This window comes from Micropterus salmoides, unplaced genomic scaffold, assembly GCF_014851395.1.
Source record: "Micropterus salmoides isolate LMB-PRFRI ecotype aquatic unplaced genomic scaffold, ASM1485139v1 Ms_hic_scaffold_20, whole genome shotgun sequence".
Classification (NCBI taxonomy): domain Eukaryota; kingdom Metazoa; phylum Chordata; class Actinopteri; order Centrarchiformes; family Centrarchidae; genus Micropterus; species Micropterus salmoides.
Window position 1 is genome coordinate 14,429,230 of NW_024041151.1, and position 26,428 is coordinate 14,455,657.

A 26,428-nucleotide genomic window follows, 5' to 3' on the forward strand; every position below is an offset into this window, starting at 1 on the left:
GGCCCAGCAGAAAAAGCTTTATCTCCTGTCAAGGTGAAAGGTCAAGCAGTGTGTCTTCAGCCCACAGATTAAACATAAAGAGTTGAATAGCCAGCAGTTATGGCATTTAAGAATTTCACACCCTACAAAATTTTATCATAAGCTGTAGTCAGCAAAAGTATAGAACGCCTCACTATTACAGGAGAGAGGAAAGTGTACTTTCAGAGGTTGTTTCAGAAGGTTTTAAGATGTACATTTTCTTAATACTGAAACAATAGTTGAGTTGATAGCCAGAAAATTATTTCACATATATTGTAATGATTAATCATTTAACAATTCATTTATCAAGAATAATGCATTGCCGATTTCTGCTTCACTATGTAAGATTTATTGCCTCTGTTTTATATCATTTGTAACTTGAATATATTTGACTTCTGGTTCTGAGGATGATGCCATGGACTTGACTTGGTGCTGATCAATGTTCCCTATTTTATAGCCTAACTAATTAATTAATGCATTGAAAAAATAATGACATAAATTTAAGGAAATGATAAAGAAAAACATATGGAAAATAATTGTGAATTGCAGCTCTACAGTGCCTGTATTTAAGTAATGTTCCCTAACTAAGTAAACAGAGCATTAAAAATTTATGAAGGGATGTCTGATCTGCATGCTCTCTCCCTGCACCTGAGGGACTATGGCACTATTGAACATAGCTCACATAACCCTCCTGCTGTCCATGTCCTCTGACCCACAGTCAGTGGGTTAATAACCAGCTGCACCGAAAGCCATTTGTCATTTGCTACCTGCCACTGATAGGAGATGTCAGCAGATGTCTATGCCCTTGTCACCCAGCCACATGACAAATACTGTATCAAGCCTTGCAATCTGAGGCTCCCTGAGGCTTCTCAGTACTTCTCTACTGAACAGCCACTCCCACTTGATAGCATTAGATTATTGTGCCATGATCCATATCGAGATAAACTAGTGATCCCCCTGCTCTTGTTCACCCCCTTTCCCCTATAAATTGCAATTGGGTCTGTTTGTTTTTTTCCTTTTGGCATATTTTTCTCTTTCCTTTGCTTTTAAATGTTTCCAGCTTTCCTTTGATGTTGGATACTTAATGCCAGCACTGGCCTGCAGCTAATGGTTTTATATTGGCACAAAATGTACGACAATTTATGCAGATAAAAAGAGGACATTGAATGATGAGACAGCATTTCTACAACTGTTTTGGACTTATGAATTTAATCAAGTCTCATAAATCCATTGTCTTCCCAATTCTAGAGTTTTTGTTTCTGTGTTTCTTGTCTGACAAAAAGTGGAGTGTAAACTATTGGATATTAACAGGAATAAGCCTTTCCCATCTGTGACTCATTTTGTATATAAATGAAGTGCTATATTGATTGTGATGGCTGAAACATTTGTGATGCTTACCACTTATTCATTCTTGAATTTAGACAAATCTCCGACTAATACCATGAGTGAAAAAGTTGTCATTATAAAGACAAAGACAAAGCCGCTAAGCAATGCAATGGCTTCACAGTAATTCTTACCGAGCCAACTGCACAAAATGATGACAGCCTAAGAAGTCTGTCCAGCTATATAGGAGTTTAAGGTTTCTAGTTGCAGCACAGTGTTGAGCTGAGGCACTATACAAGACTACTAATGCTTAACCTAACAGTCACATTTGAACTTTGGTTTATTCTTCACAGGCAAATTAGACTTTTAACATTGACATAATGCAGTTTGAAAACATGTACTTCAACATATATTCACAGTTTAAATGTCACTTTCCCATATACTAAATGTTGATCTCACAAACCTGTTTCCCTTTGTTCTCTGCAGAGATGTCGGGTACGGGAGAAGACATTTCTCAGGTACACTGGAAGCAGCAGTGGTTGGAAAATGGGACACTCTACTTTCATGTGTCCCTGACTGAGTCTGAGCTTCTAGACCAGACAACACAACCTACAGCCCGGGAGCCTGCTCATGTCCTACATGAACACATGCATCTCCTGCACATCTCAGTTATGGTAAGTTATGAACACCTGAGCCTAAGAACTGTCAAGACAGCTTGCTACTGCAGTGTGAAATTGTGTGTGAATGTTTAATATTGACGCGGAGAATTTGCGTGGATTTACTTTGCCCTCACATGCAAATTCACTAATCACATAGATTCTATTAAAATGTAGACATCTTACTACAAAATTATGCATTTTGTGTTGAAGTTGCTTACCACCACCAGATATATAGAATCTATTTATAGAGGTTAACACTGATGACCTGTTTTCCAGAGTTGCATGTGTTGATGCTCCTGTTAATCTTATTTGATTGAAGTGTGCTGAGACACCTTAATTAAATAATTAGGGATGGGTACTGAGTAGCGATACCTTTAAGGTATCAACCGAAAGTATTGTTTAGTATTGAAACGTCTCCAGTCAAACCAGTACTTCAAACGATACTTTTGGTAACCAGATCGCGGCAAAAAGTGTAGTTTATTGACTTGTTTAACTGACTCTTTTCTCGTTGTCTACTTCTTACTGTATTGAATGAAGTACTCTATTAGTATCTGTATTATTTTAAGGGTACTGGTTTTGGAACTAGTATCGTAAAAATTTCAACGATACCCAACCATAGTGATAATACACTTTAGATAAGCATGGACTTTACTCCTTACTGTCTAATGAGGATTAATGAAGGTAGTGATGGGCTTTTTTTTTTATATACAATGTTCACCGTCCGAGCTGGTGTTAAGCCTTTTCACTTGAAGCATTGCAGTTAGTGGTACTGACGCAGCAAGTCGAAAGAGTAATAACTTTGTAGACAAGAAGACTGGTGCGGAGGTAAAGATCTTCAAATGTCAAAACAGTCAGGTGAAGGCAGAGCTACAGCGGCACATTTAAGTGATGCACCTCTTGGTATATTAGTTCCTACTGATGGAGTGCTGTGAGAGTACTATCTATGTTTTAAAGTATGCTATTACCCACCATTGGCAGGTGGAGTAGAAAGCTGGCTAGGCAGTGATTGGTGGGAGACCTGACTTAAGCTTAAACCCAGTGCTGTTCTTGTATGTGTATCAGTAGTGTTTTTATTGACTTTCTACAGCTTTTGTCTGCGGTGTGTAGGGTTTTGCTATTGCTTTAAATTTACTGGGACTGAAGTACCTTATTAACATACACATGTACACACACTAGAGTGCAGCTGATAACTTACCTCCTACATATTTTTGCTCTACAGCGTTATGTCACTGAAATATTTTCTCTCCTCTGGACTTTATTGTTAAAACTAACCTCACCATGTCTTTTAATTACCCATGTATTTAGTAGCATCATCTCACCTTTATGGATGTTGATGGTGCTTTGTCTCTTCTTGTTAACTTCTCTCTTGAAGTAAATACTTCTGGCTCTGTCCCACCTCTCCCAATCTCTGTTCTCATCACTTCACCCCTTCACTTTCTCCCCAAATCCCAACTTTTCAGGCTTCTAGTCTCATGTTTCGCACCTATTCTGTTGTTGACTTTTTCTGCCTCACCTCTCCTTGCACCTCCCACCACCTCCTCTATTTCTGTCTCTCCCCCTCTACTCCCTGCACCATCTCTATCCACCTCTCCCTAATCCTCTCACCTCTTTTGATCACAGCTCCACTTCCTCCTCTCACCCTCAAAAAACACTTTTTGGTGACACTTTATTTTAAGGGGTGTGCATAATACTGTTATGACTGTGCCATACAGAATTGACATGAACAGGAATCAAACATTATGAATGTTGACATTTGCTTTAAGCTATTTTCATTGTAAAGTAGAAACTGCAGACAGATGTCTGTGTTTTAATAACTTGACATGAACAATTACAGTGTACTAACAGTGTGATTCCAAAGTAGCAGTTTCAAGCATTTGTCCTTTAGCTTAACACTTAACATTTTTGTTACTGTGTATACTGTAATCACACTATTACATAAAACTTTATTCTAGACACTCTCATAAAAGCATTTGACAGTTATATAGCATTTAAATCTGCCAAGAAATGTTTATGATGGGCTGTGTCCCCAATGTCAAGTTGTCAAACCAGGGAGTTTTTGGCGCCACGTCAACTTTGCACTTAAAGTGAAATAACAATAAGACAATTATGATAGTTATAAACATTCAAGTTGAACTGAGGCTCATGTCTGTTTTTCTGTGCTATGCACATACGTTGTGATAAGTTCATGTAATTGCACCATTTCTCTTTTGATTTTTCTGTCGGCACCTCATGACACTCCTTTGCTTAACTGCTTTTGTGAGAAAAAAAGCGTATCATCAAATACTGTGGTGTTCTTGCCTACAGTGTGAACCCTTCTTATAAAAGCAGCACATTATTTTGCTTGTGACCTTCCTTTTGATTTGCGAATATTTCATGCATTGTTTTGGAAATACTTTTTAATCTGACAGAGCTGTCACACCTTTGTCTACTCCTACTTACAGTAGAGGTCTCCACCCTCCTCCTTTAGTATCAAGGTCCTTTTTTTAGCTAAAACTGGTCTGAAATGCTGCACCGCGGTTACAAAGTGGTTTTAAACACTGGCTCCCTATTTAAACAAATATATTTTAATAACTGCTAAAGCACTTAAATGGTGAGACCTTTAACACGTTCCCAAGCCTTCTGTTGCAATGCTTTTACTCAGATGTAACCTCTTACACATATCATCCTGCCTCAAAAGGGCTTATTGAGGTTTACATCAAAAGCGAATCTGATTTCTCAGCGACTATTCTTTAGATCCGCCTTGTGGAAGAAATCCTTCCTCCCTGTCATCTTCGCTTGAAAATAATAGCTTGAAAATGACTGCATTCTCGCTGTCGCTTATATGTATATATGCACATTTATCTTGACAATTTTTAACTATGAGGGTGCTACATAAACTTTTAGGAAGTCAAAGACTAGGAGACTTGAATATTTTATTGAAATAAAGTTACATACTCTATATAGAAAAAAGTACTGCGACACCTACACATTACTTTTATGACACCACATTCTAAATCCAAGCATTAATATGGAGTTGGTCCCCCTTTGCAGCTATAACAGCTTCTGCTCTTCTGGGAAGCCTTTCTATAGGATTTTGGAGCTTGTCTGTGGGAACTGTTACCCATTCATCCAGAGGTCAGACACTGATGTTGGACAATGGGCCTGGCTCGCAATCTCTGTTCTAGTTGATCCCAAAGGTGTTGGATAGGGTTGAGGTCAGGGCTCTGTGCGGGCCAGTCAAGTTCCTCCACACCAAACTGGGAAAACCATTTCTTTATGGACCTTGCTTTGTGCACGGAAAAGGCCAAACACAAACTGTTGGAACAACTACTGTTTAAAATTGTATGCTGTAGCATTAAGATTTCTCTTACCAAGACCACACCATGAAAAAAACAGCCTCTCCCAAAAGTATTGGGACAGGGGTTTCCCACATTTGTCTACATAGTGTACAATCGAGAAACAACTGTGGGTAAATTTTACACCTTGGCGGATCCAGCTTTTTTGTTTGTGATACAAAATAGGGACCTACTCATCAAAACTTAGCTCCATAGCCTTAGGCACCACTGGTGGTGGAAAAACTCTAACAAACAAAACAACACAAGACTAAACCACTTATTTTCCTGTTTGAGCAACAGCTCAACAGATGTGACCATCAGTGTATTACATTGAAGGTTTTAGCTTAATGTTTATAAAAATGCATAACCATCCTTGCATTTTAAAAATTAGATTTGGGATATCTTTAAACCTGCATTTACTGACTTTCAGCTGTGACCAGTGGCTCTATAGCTCGCTCTGTCGGTTGGATGGTCTATCCACAGAAATGTCCCCACCCTTTGGCGGCCACGGTTTGCGCCCTGAAACTTTGTGTGTAGGTGTGTGTGTGTGTGTGAAGGTGTTCATGCCAATTGGCTAAAAGGGAGTGTGACAGTGGGAGTGGCCTATTAATAACATCCAACGGAATTTTGTAACATGACAAACTTTGTAGGAAGACGCACAGAGACAGACAGTATCACACATTTGCCATGACCCCTTTTAGACACTCATGGGAGGCACCTTTTCATTGCCGTGTCGAGTGGTGTGTGTTCAGTATTCATTCCCTTTTAAGCTGTGTTGATGCTGATGAAAGCAGGGAAAGTGAACCAAAACAGTAATGTTGCAGACGCTGAAACATAGAGATGAGGTGAACTGCAGAGTCGAATGATAATTATCTGTAGTACCAGTGACCACTTTATCATACAAGTAGTCCTGTAATCCGGTGTTAGTGTGAAATATTAATTAGAGCTGCTTCAAACATAGTTGTATACCTTCATGCAGGTACACTTTAATCCCCTTTCTTTCCTTTTATTCCCAGTATCCATTTCCTACAGGAGGCCTCTGTCTCCTGCCAGGCCGTTAATGTAAATAAGAAACTGTTCTCAATTAACTTGCCTGGTAAAATAAAGGTATAATAAAAAAATACACTGTCTTTGCAAAAACTGTCTTATCTTGTGGGTAGGGATCTGTATAAAAAATGTGTATAAAATGCAAAGAATGAGGGAAAGAGGAGGGGAAAACGAGGCAGTCAGAATGGGACAGAAGGTGCGGTGGTTGGCCTCATGGCCCCAAGGTGTCTCCTGGCTCTTTGAGTGTACATCACAATGTGTGATGCTGTCAGTTCTGACCCAGACTGAAGTGTGAGCACTCTATTCTTCTGGCATTGAGCTGTCAGTTTCTCACTTACGCAAGCAACCGTTTTCCCCAACTCTCTCTGCTTTTCGCTGTCCTTCCCTGTCTCTCCATCATATAACAGCAGCAGATGGGGACAGGTATCAGTTTTAAAACAGGTTAAAATGACAATTGACTGACGTCGCGATCAGATATTTCAATTTCAACAGATTTTTCAATGAGTGACTCACACTCAATCAGTTGATTTGACAGTATTGTCTTATTCATGTGAGATTTTATTATTCTTTACAATTGAACATGTTCTCAGTGTTTTTTTATTATTAATTATTCTATAGCGTTTTAACTATTACATTTCTATTGCTATTCCTTCTATCCTTCTATTTCTATTGCTATTCCTTTTTTACGTGGTCATTGTGGTCAGTGTTTCAAAGTGACCCTGTCAAAGCTTATATCAAGAGAAATAATTGACACATGGCAAATTGGCATTTGTAAGCACAATATCTTAGCAATGCATGTTTTATATGTGGTGCTTCTATAGTTTACTATATGAAGTTAAGGATAGGCAAGGCCTTCAACATAAAGCATGAAGTTGTTTGTTTTTTCCTTCATGACTTATTGTACATTTGTTCACTTCAACAACCCTGCGGAATCTAATGAAAATTATTGTCTACTTTGGTTTCTTCTTCTTTCTTCTAAATCGGATGATGCTGGTGCTTAATATACAACAATTTATGCAAAAAATGTATCACAATAACTCAATACATTTTAAAACCATTGCTTATGAGTGATGATCACATATTCTTTGATACATTAAATCTCAGAGCTTTATATTCTGATAATGCTTTTTCAAGACACGTTCCTGACTTATCTTTTATATGTCAGTCAGTAAATAAGCTTTAATCAACAACTAATACATAATTAATTTACCTACTTCATAAACTAACTTTGAATTAACAAAATGAACCATGGAAGTTTTGGTTGTTCCATTAGTTTACGTAGGCAGAGACACTTACAGACTGTCACATGCAGTTTGATTGTTTGATTGAGAGGTATGTTGACAGTATGTATGTTGTAGGCATATGTTTAGTTACACTTAACCCACTTCACTTCAGACTTCAGAGTACCGCAATTAGTCAGTAAAGTTTTTTGTTTTTAATAGTTTGCACAGGCTTGCACTGAGTACATTACAGTAAATTTGTGTGCATGTTTGGACTCATGTTTAACATACTATATGTATCAGCCAAGCTATTTTAACCATTATGTTCCTTTAAATGATCCTGATGAAAAGGCTGAAATCTTGTCCAAAAATACCATTAGGGATCCTCACCATATGAAATCATTAAATTCATTTTGTTGTGGCTAGGGTGACCAGGTAAATGTAAATGCTCCGTACTTGTATAGCGCCTTTCTAGTCTTTTCGACCACTCAAAGCGCTTTTACACTACATCTGCATTCACCAGTCACACACATTCATACACTGAGCCTAAGTGCTCCAACAGAAACTAACATCCACACTCACTCATACACTGGCGGAATAGCCACCAGGGGCAATTCGGGGTTCAGTATCTTGCCCAAGGACACTTCGACACGCAACCAGGGAGAGCCAGGGATTGAACCGCCGACCTTCCGATTAACGGCCAACCCGCTCTACCTCCTGAGCCACAGCCGCCCCAGGTGAGAACAGGTGCAATTTGGGACATGGGTGTTGGGGGTGGGCATGGCTATGTTACATTCAATGTCAATGAAAAGTAAAACCTCAACACGTGAAATTCAAAACCCTTTGCTAAATTTAATTAATTTTATTCATGAAGTCTATCTGTCATTAGGAAAAAAACACAATGACTATGTAAATCATGATCTGTCTGTGTCTAGAATTTATTTAATTTAATTAATTTCATTATTGCGGTGCCTGTCAGATCAACACCCGTGGCAGACATCTCCTTCTCTGTAGCTGCCTGCAGCTTTACTTCACCTGTCCTAGCAACTTTTGGGTGTCTGGTCACCATAGTTGTGGCCATAGCCATATTTTAGAGACAAAAAGTTTGGATGTTGAAGGCACTTCACTTATTTTCTATGTCTGACTATGACCTATTGTATACTGAAGTGGTCCTCCTTTGTAATCTAAAGCACCTAGTGATACTATATCACATTTTTGCTGTATTTTGTTATTACAATATGTACTGTTCCCTGGCCATGGAGACCTTTTATCTGAAAACATTTGATTTGCATTGTGTCACACACACTTTATCAAGGATTCTATTTGTTGTGGTTGCCCTTTTGTCAAACTGCTTTTAGTCTTTGCTCTGTTCTTTTTGATTTGTACCTTTCGAGAGATGTTCTTTAAATTGTGATTTGTAAATCATTGTAAGGGTTGTATTTTAAATGTCAGGGAAGTACTTCACTGTAGTTCACTGCTGTCTGTCACTGTTTTACTGTAGCCTCAGACTCTGCGTTGATAAGTATTACCTAGTAGCTGTGCTACATGTTTTTATTCATCATACATTTGGAAAAAAATGGGGACATTAGAGGCAGTGTTATCAAAAAATATTAAACTTACACTCACATGCATAGAGAGAGAGTAATGAATCTGTTAACACTCGGAGGCAAAGATGACTGATATAATTTTAAAAATTTCAGAAGGAACTTTTACAGCCCTGTACAAAATAATGTGATTCATGGAATTATTAACATCTAACACCAGACAGTTTGCCTCCAGAAAGGAGTCACACCAGTGGTTTGATCAGACCTCTAAGATGTACTGAAGCAGCCCTTAAACAAAGCCCCCATCCCACAACCAAGACAGATCACAGAGAAAAAGCAATTTTCTCCACTCAGTGCAACCTCTACACCAGAAACCATCCATGATGCACAATGCGCGATGCAATATAGGAAGTTTTTGGTTGAAAAAATAATTATAGGTGAGGCATAATTGCATTTCTTTCTCATCAGTTCTGTGAATGATATAATGCAGAGGGAATTTGAATATGGAGTTCAGAGGAAACAGCAATCAGTCATATTGTGTGTAGCACTGTGGAGGATTTTTCAAAGAAATGGCATGTTTGAGTTCACTGGGAGGACAGGTAGTATTTTACCAAAATGAGATGCAATAAAGGCTGCCAGTTCAGAGCCTTTCATATGCCACGTTACGGAACATAATCATCTATTGCCTGAGATCTGGGTGTCTGTAGGACAACACAAAATGGAAATTAGACATGTTTCATTGACTATCTGGACATTTTTTAAATACAGCAGTTAGCCGACCACCAAAACAAAATAAATTACTAAAAACTATAATGAATAGAAAACATTTCATTTTGTGAAATCAGTCCATCTCATTTCTTATAATTGACCATATGCCTGGGGTCATCTAATATTCCTGAGCTCACACAATGTGAAGGGATGACTACTATTCTTATCTCTGTCCTGATAGATATGCATGAAGATACAGTGCACCCTACACGGTTGAAATGGCTTCCTTTATAATTAAGCAGTCACTGGTGATATATGACAATCAGTGTGGTGGGTCATCGAGACATTTCAGGCAATTGTGGCTCCTGTTGAATTGGGGACTACATAAATTAATTTCCACCACGCAGAACAGGCAGGCATAAAGCTACTGTGGGTGAGGATATTTTCAATTATTACATTAAAGTCCAAGTGAGTTACATTTTAATTGCTCCAAGCTTCAATTGTTTCAGTCACCTTTTGGTTTCTGTGATTTTACACGAGTGTTATTGTACCATGAATACAATGTCAGTGCAAATTAAAATGACTGGTAGCCAGCAGCTTAAGAGACTGACATGAAGCTTGTAGAGTTCAGAATTATTAGAAAAGTGATTAGTGAAAGGAGCTAATTGTTTTATGTGCCATTAATAAGGCTTCTTTACATAGTCACTGCTCAATCACATCAAAACTTTTAAGTGGTATATCAAAAATCCTTCAAGCCCCGCTGCCTACACCAGCTTCACTGTAGCAATTTCAAAGGTCATCTCTGTGTATAGGGGTTGGGTCCAGATTCTTGCAAATAACACTTTAGAAATTAAATTAGTGTGGTTCTATTTAAGCTCTGTCCGCAGGTTGATGATAGTCAGGTAGCGTACAATAAGGCTTTACAGCTTTTTCACTGAAAAAACAACTGGAAACAAATGTGATGAAAGCAGTTACACTAAACCAAAACAGTAAAGTTGGTGAAACCAAAAAAAAACTTGAAAGGCTACAAAAACAAAAGCCGCTCCATAGAGCTGAGGAGAAATGCAGAGTTGGGTGATAAACCTCTGTAAGTTCACGTTATATTTTGTCTTATTGTTGTAAGAATATTGATTAGTGTAGCTTTAAATTTAAATTTCCCAAAATTGAAAATTTAAGTTTATGTGAACAAAACAATCATCAGTTGTATACTGTACATCCATAGGTGGAAGGATACTCTACTCTGATATATTTACAGGGAAACAAAAACAACACAATTTCCGTGGACACTGTGAAAAGCAAATGTCAGGGATCTACGCTTAAATCTCAGTTGGATTGCAAAAGATGAATGTGTTTTGTTTTGAGTAATTTGAATTTTAAAATATCTGTTATTATTTGTCCATTCCCCATTAAATTGTAGTCAGCACTGGAAGGGGTTCATGGCCATTCTAATGTCAAGTGAAGACCACTCTCAACAAGAAATCATCTATTGTTAGCTGTAGCATTTTGTTTTAATTTTCTCTTTCAGCATTCTTTGTGCACTGCACTTTGTGCAATTTAAATTATAGCATTAGTATACTCTAAGCTTCAGCACGATCAAAATAATTTTACTAGTGATCACCTAAAAGTGTTATATTTATTTTGGTCTTTTGACTTTGCCATTTGTTGCGTTTTTACTTTGCATTAATGATTCTATCAAAATAAAATTTAAAAAGAAAATGTTATGTTATTACTGCAGAAAGATGAAATGCAAAGATGCAAAAACTAATTACATTTAAATTTTTTTAAAATGTTTATTTGTGGTACAGCTGAGGCCTTTTCAGTGAAAAATTGAATCACTCTGGATCGGCAGTTTTGATTCCTAGTAAAAGAAACCTGTGGTTTACCAACTGACCCAGACTTAAAGTGATGATGTGCCTGAAGTCTAAAACACACTGCCACTGCAGCGCAGCAGAATGTTAAATGACACTTCTCATTCGGTGCCCCTAGCACACAGCAGTCATGCCAAGGCATGTCTACAAGTTAAACACTGAGTACTCTTCCTGAGTAAAGGTGTCTTTTGTGTTATTTAATTTGATTCCTCACCAGAGGATGACTTTTTAAAATATTATCTTTATAAAGCCATGACACTGGGGTCGAATATGTCTGGATTTTTATTTAACTCCACAGCAAATTTCTCCTTGTCTACTTTCACAACTAGAATGTTACGTTCAGCCACCTGGCTAAACAATGGAGAAAGGTTATGGATCCAAATGCAGACACGGACATGGTACTGGTGAGTTTTGTGGTTTATTGCACAGACGGTGAAACTAATTACACACAGGTCAGACCACTGAGACAAGCAACGACAAGCACAGGAAGTAAAACATGACAAGAGACACTAGGGAAGACTAACTACAAACTAATACAGGAAGTAAAGCTAACTGAAACACACAAGGAACAATGTCACAAAATGAAACATAACACAGACAACATAAGTTACTTGCAGACAAAAAACAACAAAAGCAAAGAACACAGAGACAGTAAAACAAGACTAGAAACACTGATGAACTCATAACAAGGAAACCTGACGAATAACCAAATGACCAAAGTAACACACTACAGAGAAGAGCAAATACAAGGGCAAGGAATGAACACAGAAAACAAATCCAAAGCACACCCCACCAACCCAAACCCGTGATATAGAAGTCTGTAAAGATGGACATGTTAACACCTGACACAGAAACACCTCAAGTTACAGTAGCTAGAATGTGTCAAAGCAAGGGAGCACGTCTGGGGGAAAAGATGCTGCTTTTATGTAGCAGCGACAGCGTTGACACATGAAAATAAAACTGCAGTCTTTTCTGACCCTGATGCATGTATTGCCATTGGTAAAAAATATGTGGGCCATCTGTTTCCATTTCTCATACAACACTGGTGTCTTTCAGAATTTGTGCCTCAGAATGTCACATGTACAGTAAAAGTTGACAGATTGACCATCATACATAGTGACTGGACCAAGAGTTTACTACGGGGTCTGATCATAATGTTTTTTTTAAATGAATTCAAACTTAATATGCTGGGAACCATTTTGAATTAAACGCAATGGCTTTAAAATGATTACTAAATTTAATATATATTATTATTAAACTGACTTTTGCTAACTCAATTTCAGTTTAGTTCATTCAATTTCAGCTTTCATGAGCGTAAGGGTCTTTTTCCTTGAATAATGACTGAATGCCAGTCACCTCCTCCATGACTGCCAACAGTGGACTAACACTGCTAACGACATGTGGCACTGTGCCTTGCTCATTACTTCAGACAATGACCAAGGTTTACTCCCACTAGTCAGTGAAAGGCTTGCAAATAATGGATGAGCTGCAAGTATAGGACTGGGAAGATTGGGGGGATTGGCATTTAACCAATATGGCATCATAGCCTGGCAGATATGTAGCTGTCAGAATCATATTTGGCTGTTTTGCAGCTGCGGTCTGCCAACAAGTTCACACTACATTGAAGAGACATTTTAATCTGTGACAATATCCAGGGCCTTCAGCTTTCCTCTCAAGCTCTACTACTAACCCAGTGAATGATGACATGGGGGCTAGCCTTGAGCTTCCTCCAATAATGAATCTCTTCCTTTCTGTCCACAGGGCTTATTTATTAGTTTAAGGGGGTTCCCACGTGTTCTCTATACCCTTCTGACAATTGAGGTCTTCTGAAAGTCAAACTGTATGAACTCCTTCGACAGATCAGCTTTCTCTGCTGCAACGCCAGTGTTTCATCCTGCTGGTAGGCTTGGGCGGTATCTAGTTTTTCATACCTGAATACCTTCCTGACCTTTCACAAGGGTATACAGTACATGGCAGTATTTGTGTAAAAATAACAACAACAACAATGCAAAAGTTGAACTGCTGGTGACTTAAGTCATTGTAGCATGTATGAGATTGTCTAGCCTACAATGATGTGGGTGTAATATGCTATTAGCCTACTTGGACAAGTATTGCTGGGTTTAAACCCAAAATACTACCAAACTGGGGCAGAGGCATTTTTGTTTTTTACAAGTGCTGTAACGTTATCGCCACCACTTAAAGTCTTTTTGTGTGTGTAGTGAGTGTGTGATTGAGCAAGGGAGATAGAGCAGCAGGTAGTGACGGTGAACACTGTGGAAAAGGTGAGCAGTTCAGCAGTAAATGTACAGTGTAGGTTACAGTTTGTCAGTGAATAAACAACATTGAAAGTCATACCTTCAGGATTTCTATCCAAGTGTTATGGTTTACCTTGGTATACCAAGTATTCTGGTATACCATAATACTTGGATACCACCCAAGCATACCTGCTGGAACGTCACTCCTCAGTTTGGAGTTTGGGTTGTGTGAGGGGAAAAAAAACATCAAAAGTGATGTACAGCTACTAATTAATTATATTTTCTCAATATTAATTCCATCTCAAATGCGATTGGCACCAGGGACAAAATGTCTCTCGTCAATTTCACTGGCACCTGAGCAGGGAGATGCATTGTGGTCCAATATAAGCCTAAACTCCGTATTCAACTCCAAGCTACACTGTATGCATATTAGAATTCAAAACAAATGTATCACAACAGTCCACTGAAGATAAGATGGAAGACTTGGTAGAAATCAACAGTTTAGATGAAGACTGCCATCAGAGTTGATGAGAGCACCAAGGAGTTCTACAGCATGCCATGTGTTTCCATGTTCAAATTATTTTTTTCTTTTATTTCTGCCTATGCCACTGCTCTGGTGTTGTTAAAGACAACCCATGACTTGCACAGATGGTCAATAACGATGCACCACCTGCGTGCTTAACAGGGAGGATATTCCTCCCAATAATACCCCTCCAGGCATCTGAGTCACTAATGTGGCCATTTATGTTTTCTAGTACCACTATAGATCTGTAAGAGGAATCTAGCGGCTTCTCTAGGAAGGCAAAGTACTTCAACCTGCTCTTAGGTGCTCATATAAAAACAGCAGTTAGTGCTCTCCCCTTTCTGCAACATGCAGTCACATTGGGGTGACCCTCTCATCCACCGGGACTCTCTAAATGTGCCTAGTTGCAAAGGCGGGCTTTGGTGTCCCTATTCCGGGTATAGTTCTTTTTGGTTCTTGCTGGAAGTCATAGGGGTCTTTTGGAAAGACTGTTTGTCCTCTCACATGAAACTGTTTTACCTTGCATGTCCCTGTAAAGGCTAGCATTGGTGTAACATTAAAACTCACCTTGCATCTAGAACAAAGAATCACATTTCAAGAGACAAAGATGATGTATATTTTACATATATGATTTGTTTCCTATTTATTGGTATCTTCTTTATTTCCTTTAGATTTTGGCCTGGTTAATTTGACACTGACCCATACTACCCACGTTAACAATATGTGGAAATATATGCAGACTGAAACTATGTTAATATTTGAGTATACATCCACATTACACATGTTAGTCTGCACGTTCCCCACTTGTCCATCAATTCAGTGAATGACCTACATTGCTAATTGTTCTTAACCAGAGACATTACTGCTATGACATACTGTTGGGGATGATACTGTTGATGTTATTAGGAAACAAGTAACATAGTGTTTCATCATTTTCTTTTCGTAACTCCATGTCTGCTGCACAGTTTATTCATCAGGTTCTTGAGTAACCAGTGTCTGTCCTTTTGGATTTATCGTCTTGATGTGACATCTCTTGAAAATTTCTGAAAATCAGCCAGGAATAAATGCTGTTTCGTCTGGAAATTCTAATTATAGCAAAGTAACAAAGAAGATGACTCTTTAAATCAATGATCAGTAGTAAGCTGTGAGTTATTGCTTTAAAAGTCTGCAGCCTCCCCATCCAAGCAGACAAACCACACTTGAATCACATTTCAACTTGTTCGTGTTTTGCAGTGGTTTATGCAGTGGTCTATCCCCTCACTCTGAGCTTGGATTTAAGGCCAGTAGTAGCACTTTGGGCAAGCGTAAAAAAGGTTAATGTCATTTAATTAGTCCATAAGGAGGACAGGAGCCTTGTTACCTTTCACTATAATCTTCTATAGCGTGACACCATATACAGCAGATCAAGGTGTTTTTCATGTGTTCTGCTTGGCCGTGGCTCTGTCTCTTGTATCCGTAGGGGACAGAATGGGACAAGCATCTCTTCACGGAAGGTTCCTGGCATGGTTCCCACATGTTCTCATCATAGCTGCTCTGTTCCCAGATTTTAGCAGTGCACTAAACACATGGACAGGTGCTATGGAGCTGCTTCAAGGACTGTGCCACTGTCATGATGGCTCGGGTCCAGGCCTTTGGTTGTAACAGAGGTGTAGCAGAGAAATGATTCTTTCTTTATCTTTGGCTTTTTAGTAAATTATGTCATACAATATAAATGAATTTGGACACACCTCCATAGAATCCTCTGTGTACGCACAGGATATATCTTTACATTTATAGCGTGCCACTATGCCATTTCTTTGCCATAAATGTCTCATTGGGAGTTTACAGTCTTGAAGTGGCTGTCCGTGTGTGCTTTAGCTATAACTCAGTGCACATTGATTCATAGCCATTTGCATTGAATATGCTGGTTTGTTAGTCAGCATGCACAAATACACTCATTCATATTTGACATGCTGTGTTTTCTTCACAAGGGGAGTTGTTTGTACATTATCAGAGAACATTCTGTCTGAAAACCATGTGCACCATTTTGCTATGGTTTCCGGGTTGAATCAAATGTTTCCTTGAAATGGTTTGCAATGGTGCGTAACAGGCATTCAAGTATGTACCTCATTTGGTGGGTGTGTCAGAGGTCTTACCAAATCAGCAGCAATGTGTACATAAAGACCATCATATTAAAAAAGTAACGCAGTGCGCTTGCGTAGACAATAGAATGTTCAAGGCACCACTTTTTCCATTTAAATGATCGTTCTGCTACGTTTTATCGTGGCTGAAAGCACTCAAGTACATACATATATATGCATGCCAACCTGCACCACCTATAGGCAAGGAAATTATGTAGGCATGTTTATATTTCTTCCTGTTGGCTAAGAGAATAGCTGTGTTTGAGATGACTGCGGCTGACTTTCTCCAACTTCATCATCTAACGTGAGCTGCAGGTGACTGCAGGGGCGGTGTATAAAAACGGCGCCTTCAAGTCGGACACATTCTGCCTGCATGAACTCACTGTGAGTCAATCAATGTCTGATCTCGCGGCATTTGCAAAGAAAAATGCCACAAGACCAGGCAATACTGTGCTTCCAACTTGGTGCAGCTGGAAAAAAGCAACTGTGGGACCTTGCTCCCACAAGGGTTTAATGTCATTCGACATGGTGACGTTTTGCAGCACCGGCAAAAGTTGGACATAATTTCAAACCAGCATGCTTTATTTAAGTCCAGTATGCATCACATTAATTTACCGCAGCGCAGCGCCGCATGAAGTCAAACGCACCTATTAATAATTGACACTTGACAGTCTGTAGCACCGCCTGCAGGACATGAGTGTTACAGCTGCAGTTAAATTTTTTTTTATTTTCATTTAACCCGTACCAACTGTTATCTTAGGTAAAATAAATAAACACAAGTTGAACATCATTGTGTCTCACAAACTTCCTCTGGATATTTGATACTCAACCAGAACTAAACTTATAGCTGTAAATCACCAATTGAGCTGCCATTTATTTCCCCGTTTTAACATCTATAAACAATAACATTATGCTTTGTCAGGCTCTTGATCAGAAAAGTGAGCCACAGTCCCTCTAGGTCAAAGCAGCTATAAACAGAAGACAAAACAGCAGTTTCAGTCATTGTCTAGCAGTGGCACAAACTGTTCAAATTGCAGCAACGACTATGTTCCATGCCAGTACATGTGGCATCTGCAACTCAAAACCACTGCTGCTTTAACTTTTCTTGCCAATATGTGGCACAGGTTGAACTGGAACTTCAGGGTCAGAACTTGGGGTCTACTGTTGGATATTATAGACGGGGCCGGGTTTTAGTGGTTTAACATCAGCGACACTGCATCCTTGCTTTTTTCAACAATGCACATTTAGCTATTGGACATTCAACTCGCTAAACTCAAATCCAGTAATAATAATATAGTTGACAGTATGGGCTTTGGAGGTTTCTCTGGTTGTGTTGTTAAGCTTTGTGTAGAATATTCTGTGTGATTATGCTTGTGAATATTCCTGTGCTACATTATATGCAGATGAACTGTATATGTGGGTGTTCATGTGCACATAGTGCAGGCCTCTCCCTTCCCAAGTGATTATTTGGGATCACTCACCTCTTTTAGAATTTGAATGGCTGTGTTGCATCCATCCAACCATTTTCTAAACCCCTTATTGTGTATGCATGGTCGCAGGGGAATGGAGCCTATTGCAGCAACCACTGAGCAAGAGGCAGTTTACACCCTGGACAGGTCACCAATCTTATACAGAGCTGACACACATATACACAGAAACACAGATTACACACACCTATGGGCAATTGGTGTTCCCAAATGGTCATTTGCATGTCTATGGACTGTGTGAGGTCATGCAGACACAGGAAAAGAAAGTCCACACAGAATGGCCTTAGCTTGTCAGTGGATTTGAATCCAGGACCTCCTATGGTTGTTGTAATTATATTTCGTGGACGTTTTATATATATATATAAGTGTACACCTGTTAGGAGCATTGTGATTCTGTTTAAATAGTTCTTTTAACATCCTTGTAAATTCTAATTTGAAGAACAGTCCCGGAGACGGACGTGTACAGACACCCTGATCCACACCACATACACAATCCGACTGTCCCTCTTTCACACACATGCTTGAAAACACAACGCATTGTAATAGAGCACTTGTTTGGCTGGGCAAGTGTCATGACCAAAGCAAATTAGTTCTCCTCAGACTTCCAGTTGCTGTGCAAGTGAAAGAGGGAGGATACTATTTATAGAGACAAAACTCAGGTAGAAGTGGCTGCATCCCCCATCTTTGTGTTTTTTTTCCCTTTTTTTCTTCTGCCCATTCACTCACCTTCTCTCTGTCTGTTCTGTTGCCTGGGTAACAGTTACCGATGGAGACCACGAGTTGTTCATGGAACAAAAGAAAAGTCTGTTGCTGAAGGGAGAGGATTATTGAATAACTATATTGGATGCTTGTGTGTGTTTGTGTGTATGTGAAGATGCTTGATTCATGTGGCTGCATAATTTGTCATTCTAGAGCACATGCACGTACTTGATTAATTGGTTGTGTAAGTGTGGAGAGGGAATATAGATATGTTTGTAAAATTGGGTAAGCATTAAGGTTTGAAACTCATTGCTAGCATGAGCATAAGGAGTGTAATAAGGTGAACAGTTTTTTGATATGTTGATGCATCACTTCACTTTTTAGGAATTAGACTATCCCCGCTGGAAATGTCATTAACCTCAATGAACTGTTAAGATAACTCCACCAAGCTTTTCATACCAACTACCTTAAGCTGGCAGACAAGCATCTTTTTTTATCATCTCCTCATCTACTTCTATACCTTACTATTGATTCATCCAAATTCTTGCTGTTCTTTTTAATGGCCCACTGAAGCACAGTGATTAAAGTCTTTGGGAAATTTCCCATTAATGTATATTTGAACTGCTTGTTTTTCTTCCCCTTAGTGCAAATTATAGCAGATGTGTTTTGCTAGCAGCCATTAATGACTCAAGCACCAATTGGGAACATCTGTGCTATTTGAATTGGGCTTGGAAGTGTCATCCAGACCCGTGTTATCTATTAGCATTTTCAAAGCAATCTGAACCCATTACATGTTTTCACTGCAGGACCGTGTATATCTATTTATTTTCCCCTTCTCCCAAACCAGATTGAGAGACAAATTGGCATGTTCCCTACAGAGTCCTATGTTTTAACCCCAGGTCGTGTGCCAAGGTGAAAACAAGTGTCAGTAGGAGCACACTGTATACAACATGAAATACGTTATGTGGAGCTGTGAAGTGAGAAGACATTGATGTGAAATGAGGAGCATGGAAGAGACCAGGGATGGGATAGGGGTTTAGGGGGAGAGCAGGAGTGAGGGTGAAAGAGTTTTTGATTACATCTGGCATGAATGGACAAAGACTAGCTTCCCCTTCAGCGGCTGCCGCTCGTTGACAGGTCTACTCTCACAAGCTGTTGTGGTAACACTTGGCCGACAGCTGCAGATACAAATAAAGGCCTCACTTCAAGCTAAACGACAGGGAATATAACAAGGGCTGAGGCCCCAGCTGCCTCTGATGGAGGTACACGGGCGCAAGCACACACTAACACATAAAAACACCTATAATCACACATAGCTCCATTGCACACGCCAGCTTTCAAGGCAAGGATATTTCTTTCTCTAGCAGAGCGAAAAGCCATTTATTTCACTGTTTTAGTCTTATGTTTATTCTGTTTTCTGTTAAATACCACACAATTGCTCCTGACGGAACAGCAAAAAGAGCAATCTGAGTAATCCATGTAAGCCTTGAAATTTTTTTTTTTTTAAAATATGCCTTCAAGCAAAATGGGAAAACAAAATTACTGTGTATGTGTGCCCACTGTTATTTTCCCACATGCTGCTCTTTACAAGTATGTACCATTGTACACACTCTGATGCCTGTATCTTGTACAAAAGCAAAAATCCACTCCACCTTTAACACCTCAGACCTTTCTTTCTTCTCAATCAAAGTCACCCTAAGAGCCTCATTGCCCAGGCCCTCTTATTGCCTTGTTATCAACAGCTGTAGCTGTACCTGTATTGGCCCCTTGTGACACCACTGCAAATATTGGCGTTACGTGTCTAATCACATTTCTTTCTATGAAATGTCACTAGGCGGGCATATGTGCTTACAGTTGGCTAACACAGCCTCAATGTGAAGATATAATTTATGTCTTCTAAAAGCAAATGGAAAAGTCATAATGTACTGTCGGTGGGTGGGGTGGTGTGAGGATGTGGGGGCATTGCAGTCTCTTCTTTTCCAGCAGTACTAATCTGCCACAGTAATGAGCAAGCAGCGGTGCATGGTCATCAGGCAATTATATTTGGTTACCATGCAAACAGTGAGTATCATGGGATGTCATTATGCTGAGAAATATACCCAGGCTCCGTTACAATGCTAGGGAAAACACAAATGCTAGTCATTATCTAAAGACAGGCCCCTTTTTTTTCAACATGTGTGTGATATTCAAATGCAAAATGCTTTTCCTAAAAGGATGACCACATGAGTAGCAAACTAATCAGTTGTCTATTTCAATTATTTAGTGTTTTTTCTGCCATTCATGGAATGCAATTTTATCAATAAAACTCATTCCATATGTTCTTCTCTATAATTGTTTTGTTTGTAATGTGCAAAAAAATACTCACTCAAAGGCCATCATTTATGAATCAAAAGATTTTGAAAAAATCTAATTTACCTTGAACCGTATGCATCCGGGAAAAAAACAGACTGGGAGAACTGAAAACAAAGCCAAAACAAATGTATGGTTATACTTTGAAATGCCCATTGGGTGGTATTATGGAAACTGTTTAACTGAATGCCCCTGTAGATTTTAGTAAATACTGATTTTTATTGTTTTTTTCTACCAGCCATGCCACCCATATCTAAAAGAGACATAATGCAGAGGTCGCATTTCCTCTATTATGGAACAGAACCAGTGTAATTGCTTTCATGCTCTGTTGTGTGTACATACAGTAACATTTTAATACATAAGAAGAACCAATGCTTGATGATAGACTTTTTTAATAAGGAATGTAAATTAATTGTTTTTCATTCTAAAATGTTCCTGACCAAGACAAATTGGCTGTAGTTGAACCTTAGAATTATAGTCGATGTAACAGTGGCAAGATGAGACACAATGGCAACAGTGTTTGGTGTGAAATGTTATAACATAAAGACAACAGGACACAACATGCAAATATGTGTTGTAGCTTCTGATGTATAGAAATCAACAAAGGTGTGGGCAAATAGTATATCACATTGGGAAAAAATCTGTTCTGAAATTTGTATGGCTTTCTTTGACGTTTGGCATGGCAAATGTAGGAAATAATAAAACTTTTCTGAAAGCACAACTGTAAAACAATACCTTTTTAATGTTGCATATGTATAAAGAACTCACCTTGCAGAACTGAGATGTCATTTATCTTTATAATCTATGACGTGGATGCAGACTTTATCCTTATACATCGGCCCAAGCTTGGGAAGCCTGAAACAGACACATTGTTAGGCTGGATGAGAAGAAAGTGGTGGGTGTAGGGCATGGGCTAAAGCTAGAAAAAGCCTGGGAGAGAGGTTTTGGGTGGGCGGGAGCGCCACACTAGCAAATCAGCCCTAATTCTCCGTTATAATTCACAGGGCCAGGGCTCAAGACAGCATTATCTGCCCTCAAATCTTTTCCCTGTGTGGGATGGAGCATCGTGGCATGTAAAGGGGGAGGATAGAGAGGTGGAGTAATGAAGGGATACGACTCAAGGTGATGGAAAAGGGGATGGGGAGAGGATGATGGAAACATGTATTAGTTCCCATGGCGAAAGGGACAAAATAGAAAGGTCGACCTGGTGCTTTCCAGTTAAGCTGTGGGAGATTTTCATTCAGTTTCCAATCACAGTGTAATCAGATTTTATGATTAGGTATGGGCTTTTGGTCAGTGTAATTTCTCTAGTGATTTACATAGCCAGGGCTATGGACTAATAGATTATTTCACTTCCATCCTAAAACTTTACCTTACCAATTGAGATCTAAATATATATTTTTGCATGGGCCTTTCTATATTACATTTCTCAACAACCGAACAAAACCTTTATTAGAACAAGAGTACACAATGTTGGTGCAAAGCAACCTACACACTTATGCAGTATTGGAGAGGGGGCAACAAATGATCCTGGTTTAGTGTTTTTGTAGATATAGGTTAGGTTAGGTTAACTTTATTGTCCCCAAGGGGAAATTCTGCTTGGGCACAGTGCAGAGTTGCTTCATAAAAAAAAAATAAAAAGAAAGACAAATTCACAAAAGACATCATACATCACAAAACACATCAACAAGAACCTGAGAAGCATCGACATGTTGTACTTCACAAGAGGAAAATATAAACACAGAAGAAAAAGGACATTGTTGACAACATAGTTCCATGGATTAAAGTGCAAGTGCTAAAGTGCTAGTGTGGTTGTTGCACATTGCTCCATTGAACTGAAGTTTGTGTAAAGTGCATATGCTAAGGTACTAGTATATTTATTGCACGTTGCCCTATTGCACCAATGTTGCAAGCAAAGTGCTGTAGTGCTCACATATTAATTTTTACACTATTTTACATTGTTCAGCAGCTTAATGGAGGCTGGCACAAATGATAATTTTAGGCGATTGGATTTGCATTTTGGTACATGGAGTCTTCATCCTGATGGCAGGGTTTCGTATTCAGGGAAGAGAGGATGTTGAGGGTCCGATTTAGTTTTCTTAGCCTGTTTCATAACTGCTTGGTCATACAGGCTCTGTACAGGCTCATAGTCCCTCCTTCCTATAATTTTCATGGCTGTTTTGTGCATGTTGGCAAGCTTGTTTTTCAACTTAACTGTTAAGTTGCCGAACCATGCAGTAATTCCATATCTGATGACACTCTCTAAGATTGCATGGTAGAAAATCATCATGATCTGACTGCTCACACCATACAACCTTAGACACCTTAAAAAATAAAGCCTCTGCCGCAATTTGTTGCACAGGTTGTCAACATGTGTGTTCCAACAAAGGAGACTGTCAATGTGGACACCGAAATATTTGTATGAGGACACCTGAGTTACTTCCTGTTTTTTAATGACCAGTTATAATTGTACACCAAAGACTCATTTAGGCTCAGACTAAGTGAATAAGTTATCGTCACTGAATGAATGAGACAGGTAGCCGGACCTGTTTAAACGTAAATTAAAACAAAGGGAATCAACATTTTAAAAAAGTCTTCTATTCTACCATCTTAAAAACTGGATCATGGAAAGCAATGTGTGTATGTGTCTGAGACTAGTAGCTACTTCTCCATGTGGCCAGGTAATGGACAGGCACGGTTTCTCCAAGGTGAATTAGCCGAGTGGAAATATTGACCAGAGAGCCAAGTCCTGTCATTCACGCTGTGACTTCTAGTTGGACAGAGAGAATGGGGAGCAGATGCTAGGGCACATGCCACTTTAACTTCCTGCTGTGTGTGAGAGAGAGATATGAGAGAAACACATACAACACCAAGAGGGGGAGGTAAGGAAGAGTGGGAGTTTGACAAATAAAAGATGGTGACAGCAAAAAAAAAAAAAAAAGTTGTAGGTAAAGGATGTTGTTCTTTCTTGAAGGTCTTTGCCTGACACAGTTGCATGAACATAGAAACAGTCCATTAAAGGTGTGTTTGTTTGTATATGAAGGCAGGCCATGTCTAAGGATGTGTGTACACCTGTGCTTGTGGGAGTATCTAGTGCATCTAGGTATGTCATCTGCTGCTTTTGTTTCTGTCTGACTGTCTGAATTCACTATGTGACGATTTCACAGTAGCATTTGCTCTAAATAATACTCTAAAGATTGCTGTTGTCCAGTCTTCCCTTGGAGCAGGAGGTGGATGGTCACTACTGTAGGGTTCAGTGATCCACGTCCTCTGCTGTGCACAGATGGTGGCTAAACCACAGAGCATGTGTCTGATGTGTTGGCTCTGTGTCGTGTTGTTTTGCTGCATAAAGAAGCTGATTAGGATCATAAGGGAGTCGTAGTTGTGCCAAAGTACATACACTGTAGCAGTTCCAGCTTTTCTGCATTTTGGTGCTCGACAGGAGCTGTTGCATCAAGAGTGAATAGTGGAGCATTACAACTGAGCATCAAACTTCTGAGCTGTTAGTGTTTGATGTGGTTTGAAGGTTAGATTGAGTAATGCCTTCAACAATTAAGTGTATGCGATTTGTTTAGCCACTCACTGTGGTCAGCAATACAAACAATAGTGCCTCACACAACTTTTAGATTAGTATTTTTATTTTTTGTTTTTGTTTTTTGAGATGATTTGGTCATCACAATTTATGGTATGCACATTTTTTGGTATGTACTGGAAAAAAATACCTTTTCAATCCTTCTTATTTGGGAAATTACCTGAATGCACACCGTTTCATCTTAGTGGTGAAATGATACAGGGTTGTGCGGTTTTTATGTTTTTTGTTTTTTTTTATACAAAATGATGCTGTTTGCAATTAATGTGGATTGTTTTTACCAAATGTAGCAAAGCCTAGACATCTGCCATTGCAGGCTCCTTTCTCCTATGAATGGGCAAAGAGAGGTGACATATCAGAGAGATCCATGGTGACAGTGCTATTTCTGTCCTCAACAGAAGAAATGCCATCAGAATCAGAGTCACACTGCAGAGATTAGATATAACAGCAGAAATATGCAGAAAGAATATCAGAGACACCCACACAACAGACCCTAGTTTTAGGACATTCCATCAGAACTTTGGACACATTTGGACAAACATATGTACGCTAACTAATACAGATGATTCTCTGGGACGCTTTGCTTGAAAAGAAGTAATATCAAAGGTAATATCATATTGTACTACTCATTTAAAACACAAAATTTCACTGGAAATAGTGTATGCAAATATTAATGCTCTCCTATATAATTAATATATAAGTACAAACCTGAGGCTCTATTATAGACTCTTAAACAGACTGACAGCTGAAATGTTACAAAAATGAACTCATGCTATTATTATATGTGTTATTTTAAACCAAACAAACAAACAAACAAAACCCAACCTGGCATGTTGCTACTTCTTTCATGAACACACACTAGGGCCTGTTTACAATTAATCAGTGATTGAATATCTTAAATTCACATTCACTTGAATCAAGTTTAATGAGGCTTAGCGTTTGGGTTTCTTAACCTCTTGACTCTCCACTACTTCTACTAAAGTACGGAGATTGACTATAACCAGGTCTCTGTGGTGCCGCCATATTCAAGTGCCCATATAAACTGTTACAGTGGCGCAAGTGTAGTTCTGTATATTATCATTTTGACCCTAAAAATGTTCTGTAGCTCAAGTTAGGGCTACTGTTCACTACTGTTGTTGAGTTGACTTTGTGATAACTGAGAGTGTAAAATACCTTTCAGTCATTTTAAAGACAGTTAAAGGGAAAAAACCCAAACATTTTCCACTTTCTAATCCTGTGTCATATTGTTTATTTATCTTTTGTCATATGCTAAATACATGCCCCCAATTTTTTGGTGAGTATTTTTTTAATACAAAATATCTATCTTTTTTCTTCCTGTAAAAAACATGTTTGACTCATCTTGGAGGCGGTGACATATGGATTTGGGAGCTAATTACCCATCATATAAAACCACTTTTGAAACCACTCTGGTTAGTGGGAAGCTAGCAGAGCATTGTCTTAATAGGATGTGTTTTGGCTTTCAGCTGGCAAAAATTTGTTAAAAAATGTATAATTATTATTATTAAAAAATATAGTTAAGATCTCTTTTATTCATTTACCCTTATCCTCCACCTCCTGATGTAACAAAGCAGGTGAGGGAGGAGTGGGTGGAGGTGAACAGTCCACAACAGTCGTATCTCTCCACAGCTCCTTTATGTTCTGTATTTGCTAAATGATGCCCCCTTTTGTAGCGATCCAATCACAT

General features: G+C 38.9%; 1 protein-coding gene across 1 annotated transcript in view; it reads left to right on the forward strand.

The window, feature by feature from the left end:
* The window catches only part of LOC119914337 (astrotactin-2-like), a 280,669-nt gene that overhangs the window by 54,613 nt on the left and 199,628 nt on the right, over positions 1-26,428 (forward strand). Inside the window, exon 2 of the mRNA XM_038733584.1 lies at positions 1,828-2,015. Coding sequence (XP_038589512.1) covers positions 1,828-2,015 — 188 coding nt within the window. The remainder of the gene's footprint in view (positions 1-1,827; positions 2,016-26,428) is intronic.